At 39.3% G+C, this 21,542-nt stretch overlaps 2 protein-coding genes across 2 annotated transcripts in view; one reads left to right on the top strand and one right to left on the bottom strand.

Moving 5' to 3' along the window:
* COL4A5 (collagen type IV alpha 5 chain) overlaps nt 1-2,096 on the bottom strand; it is a gene marked incomplete at its 3' end in the record, with an annotated part of 264,450 nt that extends 262,354 nt beyond the window's left edge. Inside the window, exon 1 of the mRNA XM_082610613.1 lies at nt 1,533-2,096. Within this exon, the coding sequence (XP_082466739.1) occupies nt 1,533-1,613 (81 nt within the window). The 5' untranslated portion in view covers nt 1,614-2,096. The remainder of the gene's footprint in view (nt 1-1,532) is intronic.
* Nucleotides 2,097-3,235: 1,139 nt separating this feature from the next.
* COL4A6 (collagen type IV alpha 6 chain) overlaps nt 3,236-21,542 on the top strand; it is a gene marked incomplete at its 5' end in the record, with an annotated part of 287,166 nt that continues 268,859 nt past the window's right edge. Inside the window, 3 exons of the mRNA XM_082609313.1 lie at nt 3,236-3,286; nt 3,496-3,674; nt 3,796-3,847. Of these exons, the coding sequence (XP_082465439.1) occupies nt 3,236-3,286; nt 3,496-3,674; nt 3,796-3,847 (282 nt within the window). The remainder of the gene's footprint in view (nt 3,287-3,495; nt 3,675-3,795; nt 3,848-21,542) is intronic.

Here is a 21,542-nt window from a genome sequence, read left to right as displayed (position 1 = left end):
TGTTTTTAAAAGGAAATGTTTTCAACAACACAATTGTAGTTTTATCCAAGGGCCTGCAGCCCTACTGAGTGGCTAAACCTTAGCCCATTAAGAAGCTCTGCATCATAAAAGCAATTTTAAATTATCTATCTACTTTGATGGAGGAATAATTATGGCAAGTGTAATTAAAAATATTTGATATGCATGGTTTTTCAGCAGAGTTGCCATTATTATTATGTTGTGCTTAGAGTAATATGAAAGTTAGTTTTCTCATACCTTGAGTACACACTTTCTGGAGGATGGGAGGAGGGCAATGTAATCTGAGGCATGCTGAGTGTATAGAACAGCTAGACAGCTAACTTAAAAGTGGACCCACGTAAGCTATATAACACAGCAGTTGCATATAAAGAATTGATAGTCACTCAACCATGTGAAGGCCTAAGCCATGATCTCATATTAAAGTGTTTTTAAAACCACCCATTATGTTCATTCAAATATAACTTTTAAATAATTTGTCACACACTTAATTCTCTATTTAGAGGTTAAGTGAAATTAAGGATGATGGGTTTCAGTGTGGAGAACATTTTCTCTGACAAAGCCATTCATTCCTTTAGATCTGCCTCTCATCCCCAGAAGGATAGTGGGTGGGACTACCTAGATACCCTTCTAAGAGATATATTAGGATTTTAATTCTACATTCCTAAAACTGAGTGGAAGTTTTTGCTCTGTCATTTCACGTGTACTTCCCTCCTCCACTCTCCTTTAAACCAGAACACTCATTCTCCTGTGAAAAAGAGATCGTTCTTTTCCTTTAAATAGGTGATGGGCAAATTCTCAATTTGTTTCAGGTGACTTAGTAAGCTAAAAAAAGTAAACAACAAAAACCGAGAACTTCAACAACAAAAAAAAGTTGCTGAAGAACCGAAGCCTGAAGCCATCCGTCTTTACCTCATTCTTCTTGGTATGCTACCTGAGCATTTGCAACAAGGATGTCAAGAGGGGAAGCAGTCTGTACAGAGGCTTTACTGACCAGAGGTGAGGGTAGGTTCATGTTCTTAAGGAAGAGGCTAAAGGGAAGAACTTCACGGGCGCGCTTAACACTTTGGTGGAAGGTGGATTTTAGAAAGGCCAAAATAGTAAACTATCGACCAAGTTTAAAAGAGTGCGTGGATTGGGCACAACTAGTGAAAAGGTTAGCGGGCATGTAGGGAAACACTCGAGGGCGGAAGGTGCGGAGGAAAAGTTTTAAATATCCACCAGAGCTTAGTTATCTATTAACATGCATCCTCCTCCCCAGGCTCTGCTCTTGCCCCCAGGGCAGCTAGCTGCAGGGAAAGCAAGCAGCCCTATTTTTAAACACTTAAACCTCTCCCTTGGACTTCAGAAGGCTTGAGTTACTAGCGTTGTAAATAATGTTTCTTCCTAAACAAGTGAAGGCACACCTGAATTCCCTAGCCGAGGCCCAGGAGAAAGGAAGGTAAAGGGACAAAAAGTGATTTCAGCGTGAGAGCGAGGTGATGGGATGGGGGTCGGGGGTAGAAGGAAGGACTTACCGCAGCCTCTGCGGGCTGCCCCCAAAGACTCAGGGCCAGTAAGAACAAGCCGGCAGCCAGGCTGACTCCACGCAGTTTCATTCTTCTCCGGCTCCCGCAGCTCCTTCAGCACCCGCACGAAATCCCTGGCTGGCTCTGACCATCTGACATAATCTTGAGGGTTTATAGGGAGAGAGCTAGAGCCGGAGAGAGACAGCGAGGGTGTCCCAGTTGTGCCGGTCGTCTTGGGTGAGGAGAAAGTAGGTTTTTAAGAGTGGAAGGGGAAAGAAAAAAAAAAAAAGAGCAGCAGCTATTCTTCCCTCCCCGCTCCCCTCCCCAAAGCCGGTCTCTCGGGAGCACTTTTCCCTTCCGTCCAGACTTGCAAACTTTTTCCTCGCGCAAGTCCCACAGATCTACTTTCCTCCCTCTCTTCCCCCGCACCGCCCCCTCCCCACCAGCCCTGGGGAATTTGAGGATCACTCCGCCACAGTTTTAGACCGCACCAGCAACCTGCGAGGGAGTGACGCTCAGTTATTTGCAGGAGGGAAACGTCCAGCCCAGTTGACTGCGCACCCTGACTCCCCCCGGGAAGCTTTTCTATTCGTTCACTTGCACCTTCCGTTGATACTCCTTTTCCCTGCCCAGTTCCACTCTCATTGGTGTGAGCAGCAAAGCCAATTACAAATAGACCTGAGCTGGGACTATTTTTTGTAGCGGAGGGATCTAAGAGAACGGTTCCTTTTATTGTTAATGATTAGAAACAAATTTTGGTGCCTGCTCCCAGGGCTGCTGGGGTTGTTTGCCTTCCACCTGCTCACAGGAGGGAGTTTCTCCATACAACAGAAAATGTGCAAATATTAGAAACATATAAATATATTTATATAATTAAATATATGCTTACAGCTGAAGAATTAAGAAAATGAACGTACGTATACGTGTGTGAAGACTTTATGCGTATTATATTCATATAAGATTTGGGAGCGTTCAGTAGATATGAGTAATTATTATGTGGTTGGATGTTATAGTAATACAGTCATATCTTTTTTCTTTAGCTACATTGAATGCCATAATTAATATTTACCTCATACTGATTAACATAAAAGGTATTGACTCCCATTGCAGATGTTTCTCGGAGAGATTTAGGGTAGGGAATTAAATAAATTTAGTGCAATTTTCCTTAACACTAACACGGACACTTAATTGGAAATATTTGTATGGAGTTAGTGGCAGTTGAATTGATGTCTCCCAAATAAAGTAGACTTGAACGTTACTTTGGTAATTCTGACATACAGATTTTTTTAAGCACCATCAGGCCCAGAAAATATTTTATGTGGACTCCTTGGAGGATCTTTCAGGGATTTCTTGACGAATTCTTCAGAACAGTTGTTATCTCACACCCTAGAATTTACCACTTTAGCGCCTTTCAGGGCTTTGGACCTATATCACCGGGGCCCACTTATCCTTAGGTTCTGCTCAGCTAAGGGTAGTTTTACAACCCCAGAAACTACCACCACCCCAAGAGCTTAGTGTACAATAAATTAGAATGAGTGATATGCATTTGGGAAAGTGTGCAAAGGCCCATTTGTCTATGTGGGAGGAGTATGCCTTAATCTGTATATGTGTAACAATTAACAGTGCTTTAAGGAAGTGTATGATGCACAGTTGCTTACATCTTACTGTGTAGGTCTGTGGGCCTGTGCATGAAGCTGTAGAGATGCGTGGGAATGTTATGTGTAGAGGTGCCTGAAAGTGAGAAAGATGACCGGCTGCCCGAGGTAGGGGGGATGATTGACAGTAGACAGCCCCGCCCCCTTCCCCTCCATTCCTTCCTCCCCTGGTGCATGGAACTATCTTTTGAGTGCGGCAAGTTGTAGCGGGCACCGCTGACCGTGTTTCCCTTTGGGGCACCTCTTTATCTAGAAGCTGAGTTTAGTTTCTTCAGAAGTGAGCCACTTTGCCCCCCTACCCCATCCTCTTGAATAAGGAAACAGCCGCCAAGCATCAGCGGAGCCCCGATGAGCCGGGGCCGCGGAGCCACTTAGCAGTCTCCCGGGACCCAGCTCCGGAGGAGCCGCAAGCATGCACCCTGGGTGAGCTGTTGCTGCCCCGAGCTCCTCTCGTCTTTCCAATTCTGGGCTACTTTGCCAGACCGGGTCTATACTTGTACTTCTGTCATTACATAGGAAGTGGGGGCAGGCAGCTAAAAGGGGTCGGGGGTCTATGGGCAGACGCAGGACCCCGGAGCCTAGAGAACCCATGTTATTCACCCTCCCTCCCGTTTCAGGTTGTGGCTTCTCCTGGTTACGTTGTGCCTGACCGAGGAACTGGCAGGAGCGGTGAGTCTCATCTCCTGACCCCTTTCCCTCCTCCTCCTTTGACCTCCTCCCCATCCCACCTCTTGTGTTTGTGTTAGGGGGTTGCAGAGGGTTGCGCCATGAAAAGGAGTTCACATCACTCTCATTTCTACTGGGAGTTAATGGGGTTCTTAGAAAGGAATAGCACAGTGTCAGGCTAATGCCTTTGGGACTCAGGCATCTTTCTGTTCCAAACCTTCGTAAGGGGTTGGGAAAATAAAAGTAGAAGACACAAGAGGCACGCATTTCTGAGCGTCTTCCCGGACGACTTAAAGATGACTGACATCTGATGCCTTTCTCTGTATCGATCTCCAAGGCAGAAGAAATGTAATTTTCCCTGGTTTACAAGAACATGAGTTGGCACACAAGTTTGAAAGTGGGAGGAGTATCCAAGAAATGGGACTTGGATGTACCGAGAATGTTGTTAGAAGTTAAACTTAAGTATTTTCTTGTGAGTCCTGTGACAATACCAGGTGACAACATCTGGATTCTTTAACTGCCTGAACTGCACTGATACTACTAGATGATGTTCAGTTTCTGCCTGATGTTTCCTTTTACTGGTTTTCTCTATCATCAGAAAGTTAAAAGTTAAAGTGGTTAGAATAGGGGAAAAAATTCTAAAAGTTAACATTTCATAGGCTGTTTAGATATCATCCATCAAATCAGCTAGGGGCTGCAGGCAAAGGAATTTCTGTAGGTGTTTGGTCAAGAAAAGTTTAATAGATCCCAGAAAGTAGTAATTCCAATGGAATTACTAGGATAAGCTACCAAAGGTGGCGTGACCTGAATAATCAGAGATGCTGCAGTTTTCCAGACTCACTAGCAACTTATGCCTGCAGAAATTAAGTTAATCATTGAGTTCAAATATGAAGTTAATTATTGAGTACTGTTTCACTGTTCTATTTTAAAAATTCTTAATAATTGCCAAAGTCATGCATGTACTCTCTATGTGTGTGTGTGTGTGTGTGTGTGTGTGTGTGTGTATGACAGCTAAATATATATTCCAAATATTTACTTTGTGAGTTTTGACAATTTTCACTGATTGGCTCTATTTTTAATACTTTAAATATTTTAAAATACTATTTATAGAGCCATACTTAATTCAACCCAGTAAAATTACTTAATACTTTTATGGGAAAAAAAATGGATTACCTTGTCCTGGTATATGTCTTTAAGAAAATATCAGAATAAAGTGAAATGACTTCTCTTATGAAAAGAGGATGATGCCAGAAAACTTGACTTTTAATGTTTTGAGACCCCTTAACTCAGAACATCAGCTTTTATGTAAGTAAATTCTAGATTTTGTCAGCAGAGGTATTGATCTAGTTTTCTGCACACTTCTCTTTCTGATTCCTGCAGTATACAAGTTTAGTTATATGTTACCTTGAGGCTCAATACTACATTTATTGAAAATGCCAGGTTTTGATTAGTTAACAATTTGTCTGGGAATCTTGCCACTTATAAAAATATCATGCTTGGGCAGAATACCCTCCAGTAAAACCTTTATTTCAGACTCTGGCTGATCATATTCAGTGTAATTTTGGGAAAAGCATTAACAAATCATTCTATGGAGATTGCCCAAACACTGCATCCTATCACTTGATAACTTTAAAAGTTACTAGAGGATGTTGTCTTCATTTCTTAGAAGTATTGAAGCATGTCTCCAAAGTCAAGCACTACTGTGGTGTGTGGATTTTAGATCCTGTCCCATTGTTTTACCATGTCACCTGCTATGTCAGTGTGACTGACCTTGGTAAGACTAAAATAAACCTTGAGATACACTGACAGTACTTTATTTTTTGCATTCAGTTCATAACTACTTCATTCACCTATTATTTACTTCTGCATTATATGTTTGACATTGTAAAGCTAATTTTTAATTTTTGGAAAAATGGCAAAGAGAAAGAGGAGAGTAACAGGATAAGTTCTCAGAAGGTGACTTTGCTGAGGGGAAGTTTTTTCCTTTGTACTCTTTGTACTGGATTCTCATTTATATTGGCTGGTTCTCATCTTTTACTCTCAATTCCAGTTCATCATCTGGGTCTGTAATGTTTTTCACCTTTCAGATGATTTTAAACATTTGAATTCTTTGTAACTTTTTGACTTATATTAGTGAAAAATAACTTATAAATAGATTGGCAGGAACTATGTTGTGCTTCACTATGACAAAGTCTCTTCACTGTGAGAGTTAAACGTTGTCAATAAAGGAATACTGGTAAGCATTTAAGATAGGGTCATTTAGGTGCTTTTGAGCTCTTTCTTTGTCAGAGTTTATAAAGCAGTACTTTTGAAGGGATAGAAAACTAAATGTTAAAACCCAGGATTAAATAATGAGTTTTCATTAAATTTCTTTTAAAAGAGTGCTGATCTTCATTTATTTGAAATATTTTCCCAATTTATCTGAATGAGATAGAGCCTAGAATTTCAGAACATCCATAATGGTTTTTTGGTTATTAAGTGCCTAAGGCACCACACACAAAGATTTATTTAAACATAGTCTCTAACTCTGTAGGAGTTCACTTTCTCAGACAATGGTTGTCATTTTGTTCCTTAAAGGATAGGATACTTGGGACTTCCCTGGTGGTCCAGTGGTTAAGACTTCAAGCTCCGAATGTAGGGGGCCGGGGTTTGATCCCTGGTCAGGGAACTAGATCCCTCATGCCGCAACTAGAAGATCCCACACGCCGCAACTAAGACCTGGCACAGACAAATAAATAAATAAAAATATTTTTAAAAATAAAGGATACTTAATGATAAATTATTATCAGCATCATGTTAGAGAAGAGACTAGAAAGATCCATATCTCACCAAAGGCCAATATGTTTAGAAGTTAAAATATGTCCCAAATTAGTCAGGGTCCTCATGTTTTCTTCCCATTTTGCCCCAAATCTGCTTTCACAAGAGGATCTAATACAACCAGACATATTTAAAAGTCAAAGCCCATCGGGAGAGTTATTTGAGTGGGGAAGAGGCAAAGGGGAGAAAACACCTGTCTATTATCAACTCTGCCTAGAGCACAGGTAAAGTGCCTTTAGCCACATTCAAATCAAGATCGGATTGAAATACAAACTTCTTAAAGTTGTAACTTGCTCAGGTTGGTCCTTTCCAATGTGATTTTCAGTCATAATCACAGTCATCAAAGTATGAAGGGAGTGTTAAGGTTTTTCAGAGATGGAGAAAATCCCTTCCTAATCTAAGGATCAAGAGGAATATTTGCCTTGTTTGGGCTGTCTCTAGGATTTTTCTTTTTTTCTCTCTTAAAACAACTTTATTAAGATATAATTTACATACCATAAATTCACCCATTTATGTATATCATTCAATGATTTTTAGTAAATTTACCAAGTTGTACAACCATCACTATATCCAGTTTTAGAACATTTTCATCACCCCAGTAAGATCCTTCATATCCCTTTAATTAATCCCTATTCCCACCCCCCAAGCCTAGGCAAGCATGAATCTACTTTTCTACCTCTATAGATATGTCTTTTCTGGACATTTCATATAAATAGAACCAATTAATATATAATCTTTTGTGTTTAGCATTTTTCACTTAGCATAATACTTTTGAAATTCATTCATGTTGTAGCATATATCAGTATTTTACTCCTTTTTTTTTTTAGTATTGGTATTGGTATTTCGTATTAGTATTCCATTATGGATATACCCCATTTTCTTTTTGCATTCACCAATGAATGGACATTTGGGCTCTTTCCACTTTTGGCTCTTATGGAAAATACTGCTATGAACATTAACATACAAAACTTTGTGTGGACATATATTTTATTTCTCCTGAGTAGATGGAATTGCTGGGTTGTATGAAAACTTTATATTTAATCTTTTAAGAAACTGCAAAACTGTTTTCCAAAGTCGCTGTACCACCTCACATTCCATCAGCACTGTATGAAAATTCCAGTTTTGCTACATCCTTGCCAACACTTGTAATTGTCTATCATTTTTATTATAGCCATCCTGGTGGGTGTGAAGTGGTGTCTCGTTGTGGTTTTAATTTGCATTTCCCTAATGACTAATCAATTAAGCATCTTTTCAAGTACTTATTAGCCATTTGGATATCTTCTTTGGAGAAATGTTTATTCAAATATTTTGCCCATTTGAACATTGGATTGTCTTATTATTATTATGTTGTAAGAGTTCTTTGTATATTTTAGATACGAGTCTTTTACCATATTACAGTTTGCAAATATTTTCTCCCAGTCTGTGGCTTATGTTTTCATTTTCTTAATATGAATTCTTAAAATAGTCTTCTGCTTTGCCTGCTAGCAAATATCCTATATCAGCTAGCTATGAATGATTGGAATATATAACATATATATGTGTGTGTGCATGGACATCAAATATGTATCTTGGGTGACTGGGAATACTGATACATATGTATGAGTGCATCATCAAGTGAACCATCAAATGACTACATAAATAGGTAGCAATAGCTGATAATGTAGTTATATTATTGACAGGTCAAAAGAAACATTTTCAGATAGGAGTGGAGGGGAAAATAGATATTATTTAATGTGTTACTAAAGAATCAGATAGATATATTACTATATCACAAATTTGTTTTATTATATATTTTGATGATTGGTTTCTATTGTAACCCCATGTATTTTATTGACTATATTTAAAAATATTTTTCTGAAAGGGAGACTGTAGGCTTCACTAGACTGTCAGAGTAATCCATGGTACTGAAAAAGAACCCATCTAGTTATGCAGTTGTTTTTTACAATTTGTCACTGTCTAAGGCATCTTCAGATGTGAGGGCATTTGTATTGACTACAAGTGCCAACAACCTTTTAGATTCTAGGCATATTATGGAGTCTCCAGTAAATATGCCCCTATATTCTATAAGATCATAGTCAAGCCAAATCACAGGAGCAAAGTGGGTTATTCCCCTAATTACTTCATTAATATAATAATGAAACAAATAGATTGACCTCAATTATCAATACATATTGGTGTTCGCTTGCCTCAATTTGTGCATAATTCCGTAATTTCACCACCATGCTTGGAGTATAGACTTGTCCTATCCTGCGTAGATGACAAGACATATACATCTAGAAAGAAGATATTAGGAAAGCACTATGCTTTATTAAACTACCAAGTCCTTTTAAGCTGACCAATGTCCCAGTGAGGCAGATCATAGAGCTCTAACTTGTTTTAAGGTCTAAATATAAATAGAACACCTGATAAGCATGCCCAAGGGAAAACTGACAAGAAAATTAACTAAGAACAATTATCTACTCTTACCATCTGTAATTTATCCCTCTCCTAGTATATTTTTTTCTTCTACAAACAATATTGAAGTCTCCTCCACTGTAAAAACAAATAAAATTTTAAAAAAACATGGCTTCATTTTCCTCTGTTACTCTAACCCCCTCAATCACATTACCACCAAATTTCTGGTCATTTTCTACTCTTCTTCAACAACCATCTACCCTTAAGCCTATTGCAGTCTAGAAGGAGGCTATTCTACCAAAATTGCCGTCTTTCAAGTTACTAATGGATAGCTAACTGCCAAGCCCAATGGTTTCATTGCCGTCCCCATTTTATCTGACTTCTTTACTGTAGTGCTTGGCATTTTCTAGTCATTCTCAAACCACCTTTCCCCCTTTGTCTTCCAAGTCACGATCCCTCATTATTTCTCATTACACTTCTCTGATTTTTCTTTTTTGGGGGGTGTGCACTGTATGGCTTGCAGGATCTTAGTTCCCCAACAAGGGATTGAACCCAAGCCCTTGGCAGTGAAAGTGCAGAGCCCTAACCACTGGACCACCAGGGAATTCCCTCTGATATTTTTATTTCATTCATTCAACATTTATTTATTGAGCAGCCACTGTATTCTAAATAGTATGCCAGGCTCTGGTGACACAGTGGTGAACAAGTCAGGCATGATCTTTGCCATCATGGAGGTTACAATCTTCATCACTCCCTGGTCATAAAATGGTGGTTTTGCTCAGCATTTTTATCCTTTGCCTTCGTCTTGCCTCAACAGTTTTAACTATGCCTCCTATATATTAATGACTATCAAATTTTTATTTCCAGCCCAGATGTCTCTTTTGAGCTCCAAATCTTTATTTCCAATTACCTACTAAGTACCTATATCTCAATTAGTTGTTACATACAAAGCACTTAAAATGGTGCCTAGAGCTTAGTATAAGCACTCAACCAATGCCAGGTCTTATGTTGTATTGCCCCAAAACACAGTGTATCTGAACATGAAATTATTTTCTAGTCTTTACCATGATACTCCAACCTGCTATCTTTTTTATCTTTGTTAAATGTCATCACCATCCACCCAGTTTCAAGCAAGAAACTATAGAATCAGGCACCAAACCTCATTATCTCCATCTCCACCAAGTTCTGTTAGTTTTACCAAAAACCTGCAGAATCCAGTTTTCTATTCATATTCTAATTGTTCCAAGTCTCATCATCATATATAAATAATCTCCTAACTAGTTTTTCTACCCCCTGACTCCATTCTAATCTCTACACTGCCACCAGAGTTATTTTATTAACAACAAATCCAACTATGTTATCTCCTGATTTAAGTTTTGTTGGTTTCTTGTTTCTTCAAAGATTAAAGTACATATTCCTTGGCTTGACACATTTAAGGGCCTTCATTATCTGGCCCCAACTACCATTCCAGCCTCATGTCTGAGTGTTTTTCCCTGCCACCTCTCCTTCTCGAACTCATAGTGTACATTACGCTTCATTCAGACTGAACTTCTCTCCATTCCCAAACTACTTTATGTTCTTTCACATTTTTTTGCTCTTCTATATGCCGTCCCCTCCATCTGGAATGTCTTTCTCCACCATTTACATCTTCTCTTCCTAGTGAACTCCTACTCAATCTTTAATACCCAGATAAAATGTTGTCTCCTCTATGAAACAGCCCAAGTCCTCTTCAGAAAGAATTTATTCTTCCTTCCCCTGTGCTTCCAAAACTATTTGGGCCCCTTTGGTGGAACCTACCACATAGTTATGAAATTCCTATGTTTGTATGCAATGTTGCATTCTTCAAACTTACGATGTCCAGGATACTGCCAAGCATATAGGAAGTGATCAATAGATGACTTTCAAGTGAGTAAACAGATCTACTCCTAATGGCCTGTAACAACTGCCTTCTCCTTGTCTCTCTTAAGAATTACAAATGTTAACTCTAATAACAGTTGCTTTGATGGAAAAATAACAACCTTGTTCAATGGTATAATGTTTAAGAGAAAGGACTCTGGAATCAGACTTATGTTTGAATGCTGCCTCTGCCCTCTGTGTGATGTAAGGCAAGTCATTTTACCTTTCTGAGACTCAATTTTCTCATCAGTAAAAAAGGGATAATGACACCTTCCTCCTGAGAGTGTTGGGTGATTAGAAGGGAGAATGTATGTGTAGTTACCACTCACAAGGTAGTTGCTAAATCCCCACTCTATCCCCCTATGGAAAAGTATTCTCCATTTCTTTTAATGCTGAGGGAAATTTTTAATGTATTTCCCCATTTTGACAACTGATAAAAAGCTCAGTGCTTTGTGACCGCCTGGAGGGGTGGGATGGGGAGGGTGGGAGGGAGGGAGATGCATGAGGGAAGGGATGTGGGAACGGATGTATATGTATGACTGATTCACTTTGTTATAAAGCAGAAACTAATAATAAAAAAATAATAAAATAAAGAAAAAAAGAGATGCCGGACAAGACTCTCGTTTTGTAGATTGTATGTCTAGAAGAATGGTCATGTTTCTCAATTGCCCCCTTGTCTCTTTTTCCCTCTTCTACCACTTTAATAATGACATATAGTTACTAGTGCTTTAAGTTTACAAAGCACTTTCTCAATATTATCTTATTAGCTGCTCAAGACTACCCTGAAAAATATATAGGGCAAATATTCTCAGCCCAGAGAGATTAATTGATTTCTCTAAGATCACAAATCCAGCAAATGGCAGCATTTGGGTTAAAATCCACTATACTCTGCTGTCTCTCTAATTCAGGCATCTTATCATCTCTTATCTGGACTCCAAAACAGACCTGACTTCCTCTGGTTTCAGTCTTCCCCTGCCCCCCACCCCCTCTCCTGATAGCCATCCTCTGCAAGCAAGGGGCCTATTCTGAAATACAAATATGATCATGCCACTCCAAGTTCCCCATACCCATCATCATCTGGCCCTGCCCGCCCATCCAACCCCATCTCCTGTTACTGTTCTCATTCTGATGTTTAGACCACAGTTTGCTTTTGATGTTGGCTCAGCATGCCAGCATCCTCCTGCTTTGCCTTCTGCTTGAAACACCCTTCTTTTCTCATCCTCTTTCTTCCTCCCGTCTCTGCCGATGGACTTAGTATTTTTCCCTTAAGGCCCAGTTTAATGAATGTTTTTCTGAAATCTCCCCTTCTTTCTACCCTTCTGTCTCCCCCTCTGTTTTTCCTTCTTTCCTGCCTTCAACAAAGATTTATTTAGTGCCTTCTATGTGTCAAACACTGTGGCCATCCCTGTTGTTTGAAGGACCATGGCAAGTACCAAGCCAGCATGGCTGGAACACAGGGAGGGGGAAGTAGAGGGAGGGAGGTGGAAGATTGTGTGAGATGAGGCTGGAGGAACAGAAAAGGACCAGATATATCCTGCACTCTTTTTGTTTTGTTTTGTTATATTTATTTTATTTATTTGGTTGCACTGGGTCTTAGTTGTGGCACGTGTGCTCCTTAGTTGCGGCCAGCGGGCTCCTTAGTTGTGGCATGCATGTGGGATCTAGTTCTCTGAGCAGGGATCGAACCCAGGCCCCCTGCATTGGGAGCACAGAGTCTTAACTACTGTGCCACCAGGGAAGTCCCTACCCTGCACTCTTATTGGCTCCTGATTCCTTAGAGCATTTACCTAATGCCTGCGCTAAGGTGTATTTCTCTGGTGGAATGTAATAGGCGTTATAGTTATTGCTGGCCACCATCTCTGTGTCTAGCACTGGCAAACCCTTATGCCTGGAGGGCTCACTCCTGTGGCACATATCTACCCCTTCCAGATTTATAAAATTTAGGTAAGTCATGAGATATGTGTCTTTTCTTCAGCTTTTTGGGGGGGTTCCATGTTTTAAGTCTGGAGGTCTATTTCCTGATTTTTTTCCCTTTATGGATTATAGTGTGGTTAAAAAAATAAAGAGCGCCATATTTGGAGCCAAATGTTTCTCAGTTCGGATACAGACTCCAGCATTAATTATGGCCTTAGGAGAAATCACTAAATGTATTATTAGCTGAAAAGGTATTACTATTGTTGTTATTCTTCTCCCATCACTCACTGTGACTGCCTTTGCACTAAAAATGAGTGGTGAACCCATTTGGGGGGCATTTTTAGAGTAAATTGCTTAATTATGTGTTGAATTTGTATTTCAAGCTTCCTAAAGGGAGAAGAAGAGTTAGAATTGTTGTATTTGTTCCAGTTTCTCCAAAGCCACTTCTACCTCTGCTGCCCTACCTTTGTGACTTCCTGTAGAGACCAAGGTACCAACTGAAGATGATGTCTGAAGACACCTCTTCAGGCATCTTTGAAGTCCCAGTTCCCTTTAGTCTAACAACAATAGAGCTAGTTTGCCATTATCTCTCAATATGGTTGCTTTTACTGAGGGGGAGTTGGTGTTCTTCAGTGGAAATTTCCCTGGCCCTAAAGTTCTAACAGTATTTACCTCAGAGAGACCAGGCTTTCCCAGAAATGTCTGGGACTTCTGGCCAAGAGACTGAATTAGTCCTTTGGGAGACACATTTTCTCTGGGGGAGAGAAGGAAAGTTAAGTGGTATTTCTCCTTTGCTCTGTAAATCTTTGAGTGACCATTTTTCCTTATCCAGAGCAAAGAGAGCTGGCAGAGAAAATCTAAAATGCCTAGAATCTCTAAATTCTGTTTGTGAGTGTAGCAGATTCCTTTAGAATGAAGATCAACTTGAGATTTATAAGATTTATGTGACCTTGCCTTGGCAATAAGATTAAGTTGCAAAAATACTTGCCAGCATCTAGATACCCTGAACATGCTCATAGATGATAATGTTGGTGTTGATGCTGATAATGATGAAGAAGAATGATTAGAGCACTTTTAAAAATTTACAGCAGTAGACCCTGTCCCCCCAAACAAAATCTTATACGACCCCCAACATAAAAACCAAAGTAAGTGTTTTGCTAATAAGTCAACGTTTTTAATATTTATTTGTAAAGTCAGTAAGAAGGAAGAGAATGAAAAAAACATAAAATCTGAAATTGAGAGCTATGGCAGTCTTAGTCTCCAGTTTATTCCTGTGTGGAGAAAATTCTGATGTACCCAAATAAGTAGTGGCTTTTTGCTTAATAGTTTGTTTTGTCATCTCTGGATACTCTTCAGTTAAACAGACATAGCAAGAACATCTATATTTCTAGGTATACATACACTACTCTCTCTGTCCTCTCACTTTCATTCTCTCTCTTTTTCACATACACACACATAAACACACATACACACACATTGCCAACTTGACAGCACAGATTAGTGCAATCGGTGGTGGTTTCTGATGTATGAATGTTTGGTGTGGAACCCATTTGAATGGTACATGCTGTGTTTTATTACAGTCTTAAAATAGTTTAAAATATAATTTTTAACTGAAATTAAAATCAGATGTTGTGGAACTGTTGAAATACCGCCACCATTTAAAAACACTGGATTATATGATAATCCAACATCAAACTTCATAGATCAGAATGAAGTGTTCTAGAAAGTGAAAGAAGGAAGAGGTCAGTATGGATTGTAGTTAGAGAAACCTTCACAGAAGTAAAATTTGTGCTGGGCCTTAAAGGACTCCTAGAAAATAAATGATAAATGTGGAGACAGGATATTCTAGATTTTTCCAGGACATCCCCGATTTCAAGTTTTCTTCTCTAGGTCTCTATAAATATACTTGTATTTGTCAGGACAGATGATTTATCTTTGATAGTTAAATGTAGTCCTATTAAATATCAAAGAGACAAGCTGATCAGAGCATGAGCAAAAACATGGAGGAGGTATAAGGGTGCAGTGTCTTTGAGGAAATTAGAAAAAGGCACACTTTCCTCTAGGCAGTCAGAGCTCCCTGCCACGCCTCACTCCTTGCTGAGCAGCAAGCAGTGTGGATTTCAGCCCCCATGTGCCTCCTCAGTCAAGGTTCCTTTTGCAGTGAACCCCATGAGCAGTCATACACTGCAGCCCTAGCAAGAATGAATATGGTTGAATGGAGGACAGCGAGAAGACCTACCTGGGTAAAGCACCGGAGTAGAAGGAAATGATTATGGACAGCTGAGGCAAGGTTAGGTTATGGAGGTCTTAAAACCCAGGCAGAGAGAAAAATTTGGCTACAAAGCGCTGTGCTGATTGCTATTTGAGGGAAATACTGACATGATCAGTGGGTCTTTTGCCCACTCTTCTTATGTCAGACAAGTGCCTGTACATATAACTCCCTGTATCCAATATATCCAACGTAAATACACATATACATACCAAGAGTGTGCTGTTTTTATTTTTATTGATTTATTTTTATTTTTATTGTAAAGACTACTCTCTAGCTCTAACCTCAGTCTTTGCCTTTACTTTCTTGCCTTCTATGTATTATCCTAAATCACCACTTTTATTCTTCCCCTCCTCAAGAAGTTGTAACATCACCCAGATGCCTACTCCATTAAAACATTGTAGTTCTCCCCCCACCCCCAAATCTCTCCCTACTGGACCACCTGAAGAATTTAAGGTACAGTGTTCAAGTTGGAAGAGATCCGTAGCTTTCTTTGGTTTAATGTCCAGCACCTGTTTTGAGCCCTCACCCTGCCATCTCCAGTCTTGAAGCCTTGAGACTGGCTTGTGGCTCCCACTTTCCCTAATGGCTGTGATAACCAAAGGTGCTGAGAGAGATGGCAGCTTCTTCATCCACTGACTCCCAGTTTATACTCTCCCTGTCAGACTATAAGTCAGGGAAGAAGAGAGTTCTGACATAAAACATTGTACTTTAGAGCCAAATTGACAGCACTTCCTTTCTCTATTTTGAAGGATCTCCCTATGCATTTCTATGTGTACATTTCTCTGTAAGTTTGGTTATGCCCTCCTGTATACCTGTGAGAGTATGTATTTATTTAACATTTTTTGTTTGTCAGGTTTTTTTTTCTTTTTTATGTTGTGTCTTTTACTGTCTTTTTAAAATTTTGAAACAATCTCAAAATTACAGAAAAGCTTCAAGTATGCTACAATAATTTTTTATTTAACCATTTGAGAGTAAGTTGCCAATATGATCCGACATCACTCCCAAATACTTTAGTGTATATTTCCTACAAACAAAGATATTCTGCTATGTAGTCATTTTTTCTCGTAAAAATTATTATGAAATATTTTAGGCAACAGGAATGTTATTTATATAATATTATGTAAAATAATATAATGAACATATATAATAATGTAATTAAACAAAATATGATGAATATATGACCATCACCCAGCTTAAGAAATAAAATGCAGTTGAAACCACCTGTGTATCACTCCCAGCCCCACCTCCACCATCTTGAATTTGATATATATCATTCATTCCTAAGATGGAGTTTCTAAGTGGGTTTCAGGTGGGTCTGTAAGTGCCCTGAAACTGTATGTAAAATTAGATATGCGTGTACATTTTTCTGGGGAAAAGGTCCATAGCATTGATGAGATTTACATGCATAAATGTAAGCTGTGTGTGACGTATCAGAGTTCACAAAAAAATAGTCTACAGTTAGCGCATATCCTTTTCCGCCACTCATTTATTGCTTAGCTCTTTGTATTCTGGCTTTCTCCCCAACCAGTTCACTGAGATTGATTTGATTAGGTCACTTCTTAATCACCAAATTCAGTTGCTTCTTCTCAGTCCCCATCCTCAATGAACTACCAGTAGCATCTTACTCTTGACTCACTTCTTCTAGACTCTTTCCCTCACCTTGGTTTCTGCACTCTCTTGACATTATTCAGTCTCCTCATCTGAAAAGTATAATACCTACCTCATATGGTGGTGAGGGTTAGTTAAAATGTTCATAAAGTGCCTGATTGTTGTATGTACTCAATAAACTGTAGCTATTATTCCCAGTCAATTCTCATACCACTGTGGTGTGTCTCATCATCCCCCAGCCCCCTATTTAAGGTGTTATGAATGGACAGAGGTCATGCCAGGAAGACAGCCTGCAATTACTGCCTCAGCTTCCTGCAGTGCTGTTCATTAGCCTAATAGTAACCCCTATACCTATTAATAGTTCTCCTTAGGGCAGGGTCAGTGATCCTAAGAGTCTTTAAGAGAAAATAATTTAGGTGAAGTCTAGTTAGCCTTGAATTACATAGGGATATAGTTTTAAGTTTCATCCCCCAAAGTTTGTAATGCTGTTCTCAGCCTGGTCACCTTTAAAAACCTCAGATGGTAAGAAGTCAGTTCTCCCTTCCTTGTTTGTTCAGCTTTTTGCCCACTCTGCTACTAAACAGACTGACAAATGTAGGTGCCAACTCTATTACGAAGGACACCTGCTGGCTTCAAGCTGGCCTAGGGCCAGTTATCCTGGACAGGCCATTGAAGAGCCATATGACTTTCAGACACTATTTACTTGGAACAGAATGAGAGGAAGGATTTATATCAAGTTACCAGTCCCCTGAGTCTGCCCTGTCCTGAGCTGTCCTCTTTATCCTTCATGTCCTCTATTAGCTGCCAGTAACAGTGACATACTTTTGTTCATATGCATAACAGAACCTTAAAATATCTGAGGGCACAAACCTCTGAGAAGCACCAAAGCCCTCACTGAGGCCCATCAGCTAAGAGAAAATCAGCCAAGTTATCTTTGCCCTCTGTTAGGTAGAGTGCTTGACCTCATAACTGCCACCCCTTCGGTCAGGATAGGATAGGTTCTGTTGCTATAGCAAACTACTCCCAACATCTCAGTGGCTTAAAATAACAAAGGTCTGTTTTTGGTTCACACTGCATGTCCATCATGGGTCATCTGGGGGACATTATGTGGTCCTCAATCTAGGACCCAAATGGAACAGCCACCATCCGGAACACTACTGATTGTTGTAGCAGAGGGAAAGAGAGCTCTGCAGGTCTCACACTGGACTACCAATTAAATCTTATTTCTGTATGTGACACATGTCACTTTTTTCATATACCATTGGTCAGCCTTGATCAGAGACCAACTGGAGGCCAAGAAGGGCAATCCTACCATGTGCCCTGAAGGTGGAGAGCTGGAAATATTCAGTCACACTGTTACTTAATATTCTCTGTAGAAAGACATCCCTGGTCTCTCTAGCCCTGTCCCTTTCCCTGGGACATCTTGCTAAGTCACTTCACTTCAATTTCACTCATTCTTGCTTATCTGCTTCTGTAAAAACCAAGCTACTTCTTATCAGTTTGGTAATTATTGTGCATACAGTAGTAGGCTGTGTTGTTTAATGCAAGGTTTTTTTTCCCCTTGATTTAAATTCCTTCAGCCTCTTTGGTGTTCCTGCAGTTGTATGCTGCTCTGATATACAGAGGTATTAGCTTGAAATAGTTTTGTTTCAATAAAATGCTGTCTTTTGGACTCTTCCTCACCTCCTGCTGTTTACAGTTGTAAGTAACAGAGTAGCTATAATTCTGTGATCCTCTGACCATAAAGATGGGATTAAATGATTTGCCCAAGTGTGTGTAGTTAGTTGGTATTGGAGGAGCCTGAACTAGAACTCAGGTTTTCTGACTGAGAGTCTGTTTTCTTTTTATTACACCAGGCCCTATTATAAAGAAAGTTGTATAACTGGCAGCTCTGTAATTTACTACCAGAGATGACTGGTAACAACAGAACCTGGTCTTTAATCTTGAACAGAAGGAATTTTCCACTTAAATGTCTCCTTTGGAGTATTTTGATGAATTCCATGTCATAAAATCAGATTCCTGGGATTCCGATGCCAATAAGTTTGTGTTCTTTCTTGAAGCAAATAAACAACTGGCCCTGAATGAATCAATGACATGATCCTGACTATCTGTAAGACTCAAACAAATAAGGACTTTCACTTTATCTCAAACTAGAATAAGGCATTGCACACATTGTGTTTTTGCAGGTTTGTTTCTCACTAGTATTTAGAATGTGAGACAATGTTCAAGGCTTCAAATTACAAATGGTATCAATAGCTTAGTGAAAGCATTACTGCACAAGCTGTGTCAGCCTGTCTCAATTTGGAGTTAGTTTTTGTGTGAACTGCTGTGGGCTCTCCTCAGGTATAGTTTACTATAAAGCTCTTCAGTGGCATTTCTAGTGTTAACCAAATTCACTATTGATAACTGTTTAAGAAAAGGCCCTACCCAGGGACTTCCCTGGCAGTCCAGTGGTTAAGACTCCACACTGCCAATGAAGGGGGCGCAGGTTTGATCCCTGGTTGGGGAACTAAGATCCCACATGCTGCACGACGCGGCCAAAAAATTAAAAAAAAAAAAAAAGCCCTAGCCAATGAGACTATCACTAAAAATCATAGATAATAAAGGAGGCATCTCTAATACAAAAACAAGCCCTAACACACAGGCATAGAATTCTTGTTAAGATATGAACAAATATGACATGGGTGGTCCAGGGTATCTGCAGATAACACGAACCTCTGCACAGGCTTAATAGAAGAATACACCATTTTATATACATTCAATAATATAAATTGTAGGTTAGGAAGAAGGAACCTTTTTAAAGAATGCCACACAGAACCCATTAGGATGATATTCTGAATTGTTCCCATACTTTGCCTTCTGCTATCAGGTGATCTTGATTACTCTTTGGACACTAAAACCCAGCATTATTGTCTTATATAGAAGCACAATGCTAGATATCTGAGAACACTGGCCATTAGTGCAAAGTCAAAGCCAATTTCTCTTATATCTGTGGTGATAGAATATCTTCCATAATGTTTTCTCACAGAATCCTTTGCCATAGTCATTTAGCTACCAGGTCAATTTTTTTCCTCGTGGAAAATTTCACACATGAACAAAGCAGAGAGAACAGTATCATATGACCTCATGTTTCTATCACCCAGCTACAACAATTATCAATTCATGGCCAATCTGCTATGAGGTCTTTATGAGGATTATCATAATCATTTGCATTTCATGGCTATGAACTATTTTTTAATATCTTTTCACTTTTTTATGGCAACTGTAAGTATAAATATTAGGCTTTTACATAAAGAGGATTTATTCACACCACCAGAAAAATAGTTTTCAAAATATTCATATCACTAGAATAGCTCAACTGCAGATGTTATCAACCAATTTCCTAAGAAATTCTTAGAGTCGAAGGAGCCAACATCCTTCTATCAGGATCTATCCATTGTATCAAAGGACTTAAAAGCTAGAAAAGGACCACTGCTTCTCATATTGTGGTCTATCAACCTTTGGGTATCAGCAAATGTATTCTTGGGGATCTATAAGTTCTTAAGGTTAAGAAACATTCTTCCAATATCAAACTGGTAATAATCCTTCTGAGTGTTCACTCTTATACTCATGTTGAATTCTTTTATCAGTACTTATCTCTTAAAATGGCAATGCATTATCAGAAGGCATTTTTATAAAATAAGATTTCACTTTCTTTTTTTTTTTCTTTTTGCGGTATGCGGGCCTCTCACTGTTGTGGCCTCTCCTGTTGCGGAGCACAGGCTCCGGACACGCAGGCTCAGCGGCCATGGCTCACGGGCCCAGCCACTCCGCGGCATGTGGGATCTTCCCGGACCGGGGCATGAACCCACATCCTCTGCATCGGCAGGCGGACTCTGAACCACTGCACCACCAGGGAAGCCCCAAGATTTCACTTTCTTAGTCAGTGTTTCTCATATAGATCCATGAATCCATTCTATAGTTCCTTAGAGTTCTGAAGGAGGAGAAATCCCACTCTGAGGGAAGAATACAGGAAAAATTGACAGTTTTATCACACAAGTTACCATTGAAACAAATAGATAGACCCCAAAGTTTAGTTGTGCCCTCAGTGAACGGAATGTGGACATTGTGGTGGAGAAAAAAGCTTTCTGAAGAATATAAAGTTGAAAAGTTAGTAGTGGAAAATAACATTATAAAGGTGTATCGGAACTGAATTATTTAAGTTAAAACATAATACCTTACTATAAGGTTAAGGAGTCTACAATTTTATATTTTCTGTCAATATGATATTGTTTTATGTGAGGTCAGGGATACTGTCTTCTTTAAGTGTGTACTCTGTAAACTTGGGAGGCTCAGTAGGAGAATATTTTGGCAGTCATTTTCTACTCTCATGTACAGTGTAGAAGCCTGTCTCCATATCAAGGTAGGATTCTATAATGGGTTTTAATACTCTGTAAATAAAACAATATTCTCTCTATATTCATCTCCATTAGTAAGCATTGAAATTGACAACAATGAATGTTTTAGTACTTTTTTGTCATGCAGAACTGAACATTATTTTAATTTTATACCTATATTACATGTAACAATGATCTGCTAGGGGGAGGACTCCTATCTGCTGAAACACAGGTTACTTAGTGGCTTTGGAGAATTCTAAGCAGGCTTTGGGATGCAAACTTACTAATGCTTTCATTTTTCACTCCAGAGCTCTGGAAGGCAAGACCATAGCTTAAGCTATTGTATGTAAATTAATGCCTGCTACTACCAATAATACAATAACAATAGCAAAAGAAGATGATAACGCCTGTGCCAGTCGTT

This window comes from Mesoplodon mirus, assembly GCF_964341445.2.
Source record: "Mesoplodon mirus genome assembly, chromosome: X".
NCBI classification, from domain to species: domain Eukaryota; kingdom Metazoa; phylum Chordata; class Mammalia; order Artiodactyla; family Ziphiidae; genus Mesoplodon; species Mesoplodon mirus.
The sequence above is the reverse complement of the archived record's forward strand: the minus strand, read 5'-3'. Positions and strand labels throughout refer to the sequence as shown.